General features: G+C 41.4%; 1 protein-coding gene across 1 annotated transcript; it reads left to right on the top strand.

Annotated features, from left to right (window-relative positions):
• The first annotated feature begins 5,344 nt into the window (after nt 1-5,344).
• Nucleotides 5,345-7,212, top strand: LOC147603978 (PLASMODESMATA CALLOSE-BINDING PROTEIN 5-like). Its single transcript, XM_086796193.1, has 4 exons — nt 5,345-5,771; nt 5,875-6,201; nt 6,419-6,452; nt 6,578-7,212. The coding sequence occupies exons 1-4, from the start codon at nt 5,693-5,695 to the stop codon at nt 6,822-6,824; spliced, it is 687 nt and encodes a 228-aa protein (XP_086652319.1). The 5' UTR covers nt 5,345-5,692; the 3' UTR covers nt 6,825-7,212.
• Nucleotides 7,213-12,849: the final 5,637 nt, after the last annotated feature.

Below are 12,849 nucleotides of genomic sequence, written 5' to 3'. Positions count from 1 at the left end.
ACCCTCACAGCCTTAGTTTTGTCAATCCGTCAGTTTTGGCCTTCACGTGAACCTGTAGGATTTCTTTCACGTCGTGAACTGCTTCAGAGATGGTTCACGTCGTGAAAGTCTACTGCACTTTCACGTGATCCAATTTTTTTGCGGGTTGCACCGTGTCATAGGTGTCAGGATAAGGGTTTCTATTTTTGGAATGTAATCCCGTGATTTTCGGCAAAAATCCCGGCACTGATTTCATGAGCAATTCGCGATGTGAAACTGCATGGAAATGGTTCACGCCGTGAACAACTTTCCTGCACTTTCACGTGGAGTTTTTTGCGTTAGCAATTTATGGTTTTGGGTGCATAATACTTATCCAAATGATGAAAATTAGATTGTGTCAATGCTAAAGAATGAAATGCAAGTTCCTGGCTCAATTAATTATCCCTTATGTTTTTGATTTTTATGAAAAAAAAAATTGGTGAAAAAAGAAGAAAACAATACCCAACCTGCTTCTTCACGTTAGTGTTTTTTGTGATGCTAACTTCAAAATTAACAAGAGTACCCAATGAATCTTTTCCTAAACTACTCTCCACAACATTCACAGCATCAAAACTATAACTTTTTTTTCAACCACACACACCTTATCCTTTCATTTCCACACAATGCACTACCAGAATGCAAAGGCAATAATGAATACTATGCAATTGGAGCTGAAATTCAAAGAGTATGGAAGAAACAAAGGTGTCTCCCTGGCAGTGGCGCCAAAAATGTTATGGGTTACCTCACCTCCAAGAGCGAACTCTAAACATTCACCTAATGGATGAGCAATAGAACACAACCGTTGTGGGGTACTTACCAATGCTTAGATCTTGAGTCCCTTAAGGCCTCCAAGCTCGCTTGTAAATCTCCAAACTCCAAGCTCCACCTCCACACTGTCACCCATGGAGTCACTCACACCATCACATAGACCAATCACACTCTCTCTCACTCTCTCATACAAGCATAAACACACAAGCATGAAAGAGGCACAATGCTAGAATTCTCTCACTCTCTCACAAAGCATAAGGGGAGAGCTCTCAAAGGGGATTGTGTCCTTATGAGAAAATTCCTTATATACAATTGGCCCTTATTCACACTTGGGCGCCCAAAACTTACTAACTAGGCCTTGGGTGGCCAATATCTCATAATGTACAACCTTTATAGTGCCTTTGCATTACACTTATTAATGTCCTCAATTGAGGATCATGTTACTAATCCGAATGGGATTAACAAGCAACAAAAGAGGTGTGGGTGGAAAACGTGAAGAGTTACCTTCATAATCGAGGAGTTATGACATCTTGTTGAGCCTCGAGGATCTACTCAATGTGACCTGCTTGTGAGAATTATGAAGAGAAAAAACTTGATGGAATCATTCACCTTTCCTACATACGTATTGTTCTAGTCAACTAAGAGGAGTTGACGGAAGCCAAGCGTTAGGATGTCGTGAGGCCTTGACTAAGTCGCTTTAGTGTGATTTGGATCTACCGTATATAGAGGGGTAGGGATCTCATAATTAGGATACATAATCTCTCGATAAGAGAAGCATCAATAAATTTTTGAGTACTTCAAACATGTACAAGGGATCCTATAACTTCACCTGTCATTTGGATAAGTTCATGTGTACTAAATAGCCCCAAGTTAAAATGGCAAGTCTCACAACTGTCATTGAAAGAATAGACATCAATAGAATGAATAAGTGGATTACTTGGCCAGTCTACACATCATGCATTGGTGATTGCATTTCTTTGCCACCACCCCCACCACCACTCGAATACTTCATATTATTGAATGGATAATTAAAAGCATAGTGGCCTTGTCTCGATGACATTTAAAACATTCCACCTTGTGAGCATCAAGGGTCATAGTAGAATCTTGTCGAGGCCTCTTACCAAGAGACTTCAACTTTGATGCTGAAAAGACGAGGCATGCCCAAAAGGCTGTCCACTAGGCCTCCAAGGAGCTACTGCTTACTGCTGCTTTTAGGCAGTTTCTTTTCCCTTTTCTTTTTCATTACACTTTTTTGGTCGTCAGAAGGAGTTGCATTTTTTTTTTGTCAAAAGGACTTGCAATGTCCTTCTTCGGTAGAATTACCACCACTATATCATCATAGATATGTGTAAAGCACAATACATCCTCAAAGGATTTAATTAAATTCCACTTTACCTTATTTTGATAATTATGAGGTAATGCCTGGAGGAAAAGTAGGTGGATGTCACGATTTGGAAGATTCAAGAACTTAGATATAAGCACTCAAAACTCCTGAATGAAAGCCTGAAAAGGCCTCCCTGCCAATTGTATTTTTTGTAATCGATAAAAATCCAAAGTCTCATTTGGCTCTCTCACAAAAGTCTCATTTGGCTCTCTCACAAAAGTCTCCAAGAAGAGAGACTTGAAATTATGTCAAGTCCTAGGAGCCATGAGTTTGCTAAGATATCAAGCTTAACTAGTGCTTCCTATATACATTGATGCCCACCTGGGTGATAGCTTACAAGCTAACTACATGCATACTTTTGTTGAGTGATGAAAGCTTAGTAGTCTATGTAGAACACCAACTGACTAGATTGCCAACATGTAGAACACCAACCCTCCTCTAGAACTCCATCATCCGTTGTTCCACATCATACCACAAATGCTTGATCTCTACTGTGCCATGCTGACCATTGTTTTAGTAACCACCATATTTGGCTACTACCTATCTCCTTATTGAAATAACTATGTGTCTGCGTGCAAGAAATTGTGAGGGAAAATGACTCATTTTGCATGTGCCTCTTTGAGTAGCAACAAGGATGATCTATCTACATGTCTTGGCCATAAAGATAGTGGTAGAATTATATAGAGAAGAAACCTGAATATAGAAAGATAGACCTTTATAATGTTAGAATGGAGAGAGAGAGAGAGAGAGAGAGAGAGAGAGAGAGAGAGAGAGAGAGAGAGAGAGAGAGAGAGAGAGAGAGAGAGGGGCATGAAGATAGAAGAGTGTGCACAGATTTTATCATTTGGGGCAAATTGGGGTGGCTAGGTGGTTAAGTGAGGGATTCTTTTCAAATTGGATGGGTGTATAGATGGGCCAACATGATAGAAGAAAGTCAAGATTTCCACGCCTTCACACTTTATCTTTGGGGCTTCGTGGAGTTTATGGTGGATAGTGAAAGAGACTTTTGTATTCTACTACATGTTGCCACCTAACACTAAGCTTGGAAAAGGGCACGACTCACCATAAAACCCCACGTGGTCAAACAACAGCTACAAAAGTGCATTGTGGCATTCACGATGGGTGTGGGATAAGTCCACTGCATTATTGCAACCATAATTTGGGGGGGGTGTGTAGAGAGAGAGAGAGAGAGAGAGAGAGAGAGCACATTAAGATGCACATTGAGCAAGAAGGTTTGGGGACTTTTTCAAGTCAAAGGTCTTAAACTTTATTCTAAGGTTCCTTCTTCTATCACAATACGTCCACCTACATAGCATAGGTTGCCCTTCACCATTAACTCCCTAGGACTTATTAACCTACAACTAAGGTTTCTCCTAATAAAGAAAATATTCATACAATGATAGCATTCAAGTTAATGCTAACTTAGAGTCCGCATTAGAATATTCTAACCCAACCTATCCATTAGCTACATGTGGCACCATGTTGACTCAATATCGAATAGAAAGACAAAGAGACATGCCACTCACCACCACATGGTTTCTCTTAGTTATCTTAATAGTATTAGATAATGAAAATTACTAGTCTTGTGTACCTCTTTTGAAAGCTTTTAGAGTTAACATCAAAAATTTAATGCATTGAAGGTAGAAGTAGGAGGTACATACATTTGGATTGCACAAGGTTTGGTAAAGAGGAGGCAAGGCCCAAAGTGGAGAAGTGATATGGATCAATGAGAGGAAAATGTGGATTGTGTGAAAGTCGTGTGATAAGACTTCCTTGAATACATTTTACACAAGTGCCACATGGCTACATGGCATGTGGATGTTGAGGTAAGACTGCAAGTTTTGATTTGTGAAGGTTCAAGGAACTCTAACCATATATATTTTATAATATATTAGACTAGTAGTAGATTGTTAAAGGATGTATTTGCAAATATACTCACACCTTCTGAATTCTAAATACAAACTAACTTTTAGATTTGAAGGTATGCCTCGCGTTGGAATGCAAAGATACTCTTTGCTTTTTTTACAAGCAGGTCAGAATTGTGGTTAGGGAAAGTGAGATTTAGATGCATAACTTTTGGAAAAGGTTTTGAACAAAGAGATACCTAGTAGCATTGGCGGAAACAAAAAGGAAAGGATGGGTCTGTCTTTTGCGAGTTTGATCAAGTATTTGGATGCCTAGGTATAATGTGTGTATATTTTAGGTGGAGCAGTGGAGCACTCGTTGTAGGCACGTTTCGAGCCGTCAGCTTGTCTATGGTGGAGCCATCGGGGAGCGCGCTGTCTTGTCTTTGTATATTTGTCCGCTTGGCCAGGATTAATGGTTATTGCAGCCGACTGGAGTGTGGTTAATAAGTTAAGTAAGGCTGCAGGGGAGAGAGAGAGAGAGAGAGAGAGAGAGAGAGAGAGAGAGGTGCTCTGTGTATGTGTGTGTTTTTTTAATAAGAAAATAAAGAGCTTGTTCAACACCTTGAGAGAGAGACAGCGCGCGCGTTAAAACTTTGCAGTTTGTAAACTTGCCATGGGACAACGTTCAACCTTCAACAAACCAGGACCCCGTTGCCGAATTTCCAAACGAATCCCATGATTCCATGAAGCGCCACCCCATGATGATTCATCCAGTTTGACAATGCACCCGTGCCCCTCGGTGGTGGTGGGCTCCAACCAGTAGTTAGTACTATCAACACGCTGGAGCAACAGCCCTCGCCGACCTCTCAGTCTCTTATTATAGCTGATTTCGGATGCTTAGGATTGATTATTTCTGGCCTTGACTCCTTGATTACTATTTTCACGAAAAAAAATCATCTGTTTGACTCTTCAATGGTTCTCTGATTTAGCACAAGTGCGAGCAGATAACGAGATATATTGTGTACATATATTATTATATATATACGCACACACATGGTGTATACACACACGGTCTCTCTCGAGATTCTACATTTGGCCGCTTGGCAATGTGGGCGGCCCGGCCGGCCGGCACGGTGGCCCCTTCTACACTCTGCGTGGGCCCCTTAGTAAAAGCCCCAAAAGGGGGGGGGGGTATGTGTGCTGCGGGGATTCCTTTCTCTTTCTTCTGCACTGCCCTTCCTCAATGTGCTTGAAGTTACGTGAGCTTGAGAGTAACCCAAGTTCCAACATCCCATTTATTTTACTGCCCCCCACTCTTTGTCTCTGTCTCTCTCTCCGCAGAATCACCGACCTCTCCCTGAGAACGCAATCCCCAAGGGCAATTATTCCCCTTCGCTTGCTGCCCCCAGACCCCAGCACCGATCCCTTAACCTTCATTTCTTAGCCATCAATTGAGACGACGTCCTCCCCGCCTCCGTTCCCAGTTGTTGCCTCTTTGTAGTTGTTACCCTTCTGTGTCTCTTCAGTCTTGACCTAACCCACGTCAAGGGTGAGTGATATCAACAGACTCACACTCACATCTTCATTCATCTTACAATATACGTCGTAGGCGTAGCTGCCGTTGGCCGGACAAAAATTCCCTTGAGCTCGCCACGCAGAAAGGCCAGCAGGCTACATGGGTGCGTACAAGAGGAGGGTGTGGAACAGTTGCTCCATTTTACACACATTGGTGCTGCTCTTTTTGGTGGATGCAGGTGAGGGTTTCGTTTGCTTAATGTCCTCAATTATAATTGTAGTGTTTTATGGTCTTAAGAACCCTTGTAACTGGTCAAGTAATGGGCAATTATTGCATTTCAGGGTCTGCCAGGATGTGGAGATTCTCTTCAGACATGGAGATAGCGGAGGTTGTGCACAGGAGGCATCTGCAGACGGCCTCCTATTGCGTGGCCATATCCAATGCGGACCAAACGCAGCTGCAGACAGCATTAGATTGGGCATGCGGCAGTGGCACGGGCCTGGGCAACGTGGACTGCTCGGCGTTACAACAAGGGGGTTCCTGCTACACGCCCAACACCTTAGCTGCCCACGCCTCCTACGCATTTGATTCTTACTATGTCACACAGAACGGCGCCTCAGGCTCATGTAGCTTCAACGGGGTTGCCACCATCACCAACACTGATCCAAGTACTAGTTTTTTTTTTCTCTCTCCCCATTTTTTTAAAAAAAAATAAAAAGAAGAAGAAGAAGAAGATAAGAGCATCACTCTCCCTTTTTTTTTCAAGCAGAAAAATATAATGATAATACCCTCGACTCCCGTTTGTGTGATTTTCTTCTGATTAACGCTTTTTTTTTCTTTTTCTTCTTTTTTTTTTTGGGGGGGGGGGGTGATTTTCCCTGCCAGGCAGCGGCACTTGCGTCTACCGCTCCCTCTCCGGGTAACTGTTTTCTAAACTACGAAAGGCCTTCTCTTTTTTAGTGGGGATATTCCACTTTCCCTTATATACCTATGTAGGATTTGATTTTAATTAATTTGTATGCTTTGCTTGCTGGTGCGTTCCAGTTCGACGACTACACCTAGTACCCCTCCGGCTACCCCTACCACTCCGACTACTCCGACTACCCCTACCCCTACCACATCCAACTCTACCCTTTCCCCACCAACAAGCACCAGTAACACCACCTTTGGTAGCCCTACAACTACCACAGGCACCACCTCTAATGCCATGGGTTCTGCCATTACCCTCCCATGGATGCATGCCTTCTGTGGTCTGCTAGTGGTTATGATCCTCCTCAGTTCAAAGCCGTAAATATAATCTAATTTCTTCGCTCCAGCACCCCCTCTGAGTCTCCTCCTCCACACCCATCGACAAGGTTTCCCCAGAATTTTTTGTGCAGTTGGGCTTTGTCAGTCAAGTTATCGTCTCACATCAGCCTTGATAACCCTTCGCTTTGCTACAAGCCTTTGAAGGGTGCGTGTGGGATTATCTTGTAAATAAAGAGTAACTTCATAGCATATGCTGATATGATCATACTGAGCTTATCTCATTCATTATTGGAACTACGGTCTTAGTTGATCTTTCCTATGGTATGTATTCAATTTGTGGAATTATTGTATTGAAGGAATTTGAAGCTAAGCTGTGAATTAAGATATTCAAGGAATGATTATAATATAAGCTGTGGGATTATCATATAAAAGTTAAGCTATGTAGATTTGATCTCTCTCATGCACTGGTAGAAGTATAGCATGTTAACTCTGTTTACTCGTGAACTCCCATGGTGGATGTCTAGCGGGCCTGTGAATTTACGAATTCAGAATATTGTTACCTCCATGGATTAAAAGGAAGGTACTAGAAGTTTAGAGTCTGCTAGGGACAAGGAATATACGCATTGTTGAATCGTAACCTATTTCTTTCTCCACGAGACTCCTCTTCGTTAAAGTGTGGGTTTTCTTTCATCGTGTGTGCTGCGACAACTTTAATTTTGTATTCAAAGAAAATGAACTGGCATACCTATTTAGCTTCTTTTTTTTTCATTAGCTAGTGGGCATTAAAAAACTTGCTTTAACGAAAGTAAGTTAAAAGACCATGTTAATAAATAACAATTTACAAACTTGATTTTAACAAACAATAATAAAACTTGAAAATATATGATTGCATTAAAATTGAAAATAAAAAATGCCATCATAAATCTTAAATGAGTTAAATGACTTAAAAATAATTTATGAAACACACAAAAATTGTATTTATTTCATTTATTTGAAAAAAAAATATACAAAAAATATATTTTTGTGTTAATGGTAGTGAAAATATTTACAACGATAAAAGTGACGATTTATACAATAACCACAATGAAATACATTTTCGAAAGATGGTCATACAAATTCCTTACATAAAGATAGTATCTTCCACTTGCTTGGGCATGGAGATACAAAATCGTGAGCATTTTCTATTGCTTCATTGGAAATATCTTCATCACATCCACATGGATGGGGTTGCTTCTTGATCCTGGATTGCTAGTCATTCTCTGGCTATTCATCTTCAACTAGTAATGTCTACATTTGCAAAGTACTTAAAACTTGAACGATCCATGAAAAAAAATTTCATCAATGTCAAGAGGTTGAGTGATATGAGGGATTTTTATCACTTTCCAAACTGCGGCAACCCTTTTTCTATTCATTTCATTAGGAATGATCCAATGTGCAGATGGAAAGTATTTTCGAGTGTGGAGCATTCGCAACAAAATGTTGGATATGATAATTCAACTATGAAGATTGATCAAAACATACTCAAGGTGAATCAAAGCTTGTACAAAACATCATGAATATGAGGGACAAAAACTGGTATATGCAAAAAATTGTTATGAGATTAACAAGACTCTAATTATGATTAGGCATAAACCAAACTTACATAATCACTTGATTACGACTTGTACCTTATTATGAGATTAACACAACAAGACTCTAATTATGATTAGGCAGAAAATTGTTATGAGATTTACACAACAAGACTCTAATTATGATTAGGCATGAACCAAACTTACATAATCACTTGATTACGACTTGTACCTTATTTAGAGACTCCTCTACCCTATTTTTAGTTGCATGAACCATATGCACCAACCATTTGTAGGCTTTACACACCAACCACTGACCACTAGCCTATCCACCACATATTAAATTGGACTAAGGAGTTGGGATTACATTTATCCAACAATCCCCCCTTAAGACCAACTTCTTACAAGAACATGAACAAGACTAACATACCTCCTTGACACAATGAGTAAGAGTCCCTCCTTAACAACAACATAGGGTGGTGTACTCTCCTCTACAAAGATTTGTTTCTTCCTGTTGGTTGACTTCTTCAACCACATGTGCCTTTGCTAGCTTTTGTTCTTTTTGGTAGCACTTTGAGGATGGATGATTCTTCTTTCCACAATACTCACAAGGATGTTTGGAGAAACAATCCTTAGTAAGATGATTTGTACGACCACAAATAGTACACTTCTTCTTTGTCGATGTCGTAGTAAAAGCTAGCCATGTGGATGATCAAGTGAAGGCGAGTTCCTTTGGCCTCATCCTAGATGGCAAAGCCGACTAATGGTTTAGGTCTTTGAAAATAGAAGATAAGGGCATCTTCAAAGCCTTGAAAGAGACCTTTAAGGTTGGATATTCTCATCAAGGAACCGGATGGAATCCTATTGAGCAGTTACATAATGTTAAACAAAAGGATGGTGAAACCATCTAAGATTACATCAATAGGGTCAAATATCTCCACTCCCATTGTAGTGCCAGAGACAAGTTCTCTAATGAAAGGCTAATTGGGAGATTTTCGAAAGGCCTCGATGACGTACCCCTACACAAATCTTTGTATGCCTTGGCCCATACCTACTTTGAGCAATGTTGCAGGAGTGCTATGGACTTCGAGGATAACTTCAAGGGAACGCGTTCCTGAGAACTCCATGAGGATACATCTGAAGCCTCATTCAAGACCACGAGCACCAAATCTGAAGGAAAAAGCAAAGAGTCTACCTCAGGACAACAGGTCAAGCAGCTGGCTACTGCATTAATGCAGCAAATGACCCAACATTGGAGAATTGAGGGAGCTGTATGGTGCTCGATTTGTCAAGCTAACCATACTAGCATGGAGTGTCCACATCTACAACCCCATCCCACCCTCTACTGCATATACTGCGAAAGATGGGACAATCATAAAATCACAAACTGCTATTAACAAAGGGCTACTCAAGCCCGAGCCTTGCCAACAAACCCACGGCAACCGCTGGCCTTGCCAGCACTTGCGCTTCATAACGTATCTCAACCAATCCAAGAAGTGGCCTAAAGAGGAATCCTTAGGGTATCAAAAATGCCCTTACCACCCCCAATACTCCCACCTCAACCCCCATTGCCAAGAGTCACACCTGTTTGTCAGATAACCTTGACGAAAATTTTCAAAGAAGAGAACAAGGGGGAAGGTGCCGAAGGTCCCACTTACGAGCCTCTGGAGCCAAACAGTCCACCCTCCCAAATCCTAAGCCACTACCTCATGGAGGGCGACCAAATGTTCCCTATATACGTAGATACCCCAATTCCATGGGGCCGGGACATAAATACTATGGCTAAACCACCACCCATGCAATGTTACCATTGCGTAGGACCTCACCAAGTGGCTGAGTGTCCAATCAAAAAAGGGATGGCAAGTACCTTGGTACAGGCACTTCCATATTAACCCCTTTATGCATTGGGTATGGGATATACCACATGTATAAGGATTGTCCATTGAGAGCAGGGGTAGCAAGAAAAGCTCGTGAAGCTAATCCTAGCACCAGCATGAACTTGTGAGTGTAAGAGATGGCTTCATCTATATGGTATCTCTCAATGTGATTGCAAAACAGACAGAGGGCCATAGCTCACGCTATAGCAAAGGCATCGACCTCACAAAACCAAGGACAAGCAAAGGTTTTATCTTCAAAGAATGTCCCAGAACAAGTGCATGCAACTAGACACTCGAGAAAGAAAACCATAAAAATTGGCAAAGGGGATATCCGGGTAGTTATTAAAAGTGGTTTGAAAGATGACACAACCACCCATGCATCAACCTCTTTGTCATAAGAGAAACATCTACTACCTTTCGCCACCCGCGCACCAAGGAGCCAATTGACACTAACCAGCTACCTAAAAAGCTAGCCGAATATCCTAATCCCATCGAGGAAAAGGAAAGGCTCCTTGAATCCCAAGAATTGATCAGGGACTGCCAAGCTTAGATAGAAGATGAGCCTCCAACATCTTACCTAGACCCATTCCCCTTGGTATCCAACATGCGACCTACTGAAGAGGCTCAGGTATATAATAGAGAGCTCCCAGAGCAGTCACCCCCTAATAGGTCAACACAAGCAGTAGCACCCACTGCAACAGCTACCTCCCACCAAGGAAACAGGGTAGCTCAATATCTCAAAAACCTGGGGGATGACCATCTCAAAAGAACAAACACAGAGGTCCCAATCCAAATACCCTGTACGAATAAGAGCTTGAGGATAAGCCAAAGTGACCTTCCTCAAGGAACAGCCTCTGCTCCTAGAGACATTGTAGGTCTCTCTTCCTTCCTCTCTTCTCAGATCTAGATCCCCATTGGCACCTTGCTTCAAGGTAACCCAAGCTTATGGAAGGATCTAAAAGATTGGATGGAGGGACGCCTCGGGCAGGCACGCAAGAATCCGTGGAACTAGATAGCTCTAATGAGACTGAGGAAGATGAACTCATTGAACCCCATGAGATCTCACTGGCATCCCCACAATTCGAGTCAATAAACTCGGATAATATTTTGAAGGCGATGAGCTCAATGTTGCATTGTAATAACCGTGACGGCCTCCAGGTCACTACAATCTTGGATGGGGGCACAAGAGTGGGCATTGTTACCAAACAATGCTAGGAAAAATGGGGAGCACCAGCCATGGATGACACAACATTATTGGTAAAACTCGTTGACAAAGCCACCACTAGACCCATTGGTCTATTAAAGGGCTTAAAAATAAAGATCCTGGGAGCCACCTTCCACCACACCTTTGTGGTGATGAACTTCGGGGCCGACAGCCAGTTTCATACGACTACATCCTTGAACGACCCTTCATGAGGGAAAAAAAATAATCCACGACTAGATACCGACCATATATACATTTGGAGGAAAGATCTGACAGTTAAGATCCACCTACGCACGCGGAAGGTACATCCCATGAGCGGTCGACCCTTCGCCGAGGACTCAGTAACAACTACCCGATACACTACAATCCACCTATGTCAAATATGCCATAAAACAATAGATGATGAAAAGGATAGCAAGGAATGTGTATCTCTTTTGGAGCTAGAAGACTCTGAGAATTGGATGCATATCCTTGCTACCTTGGACATACTTCCAAGGCGCACGGGAACCAAGTTTGCGATAGCCAACGTGCAGGTGATCACATCTCTCTACACGCTTAGCACACTGCATACCTATCTGATGTCGCCACTCATGTTAATCCAATTCTAGGAAGTGTTTTGAGAGCATCTAGATGCATCAAAACACCTAATAACTTTAATTTTTTCATCGATTTGAGAAATTTGACTCTCTTTGATTAATTTTGCCTTAAAAGAGGAGACTATAATTAAGAGTCTAATTAATCTCCTATTTTAGAATAATTTACACCATTGTTGATGCACAAAGATTAGCATTCCCTTGCTCTATCCACACCTTTCATGGCCAGCACTTTCACGGCCAGAATTCTTCACCGGAATTGCTTTTCACGACCAAAATTCTTTGCCAGAATTGCTTTTCACGACCAGAATTTTTCGCCGGAATTGCCTTTCACAGCCGAGAATTTTTCGCTGGATTTGCCTTTCATGACCGGAATTTTTTGCTCGATTTGCCTTTCACGGCTGGAACTTTTTTTAATTATTATTTTTTAAATTTTTTTTGGGGAGTCTAGTGGGAAAGACGAATTTCCCTTCTTGGGGGGGAATATTTTTTGAATTTAAAATGAAAGGGATATGCGCATTTTCCCAAAAAGATAAGTGGGAATCAAAAAAGTCAACCTTTTAATGACACCCCTTACACCCTTCATAAATGACCCCCAAAATGGACAAATTGACAACTCATGAGCATCTACTCTCATTAGCCTTAATGAGTTATGTAAAAAAAAGTGATTAAGGATTAATCCAAGATTAATCCTTTCACTAATCTTTTTCTTTTACACTAATCAACTCAAGGACTTTAATTAACCACTAATCCCTAATTAATTCACACAATTGAGCACATCATTGCACAAAAAAACACTGTAATTGCTCATTAAAGAGCATTTTGA

Source organism: Cibotium barometz, chromosome 63 (genome assembly GCF_041138505.1).
Source record: "Cibotium barometz isolate CiBa-2024 chromosome 63, ASM4113850v1, whole genome shotgun sequence".
In the NCBI taxonomy this organism is placed as follows: Eukaryota; Viridiplantae; Streptophyta; class Polypodiopsida; order Cyatheales; family Cibotiaceae; genus Cibotium; species Cibotium barometz.
This window is presented reverse-complemented; position numbering and strand designations above follow the sequence as displayed.

Bases quoted from the DNA above. Each gene is read 5' to 3' on its own strand.
- LOC147603978 (XM_086796193.1), top strand. From the start codon at position 5,693: ATGGGTGCGTACAAGAGGAGGGTGTGGAACAGTTGCTCCATTTTACAC. The intron at 5,772-5,874 runs GTGAGGGTTTCG...ATTGCATTTCAG, and splicing joins GCTCTTTTTGGTGGATGCAG to GGTCTGCCAGGATGTGGAGA. The intron at 6,453-6,577 runs GTAACTGTTTTC...GGTGCGTTCCAG, and splicing joins GTCTACCGCTCCCTCTCCGG to TTCGACGACTACACCTAGTA.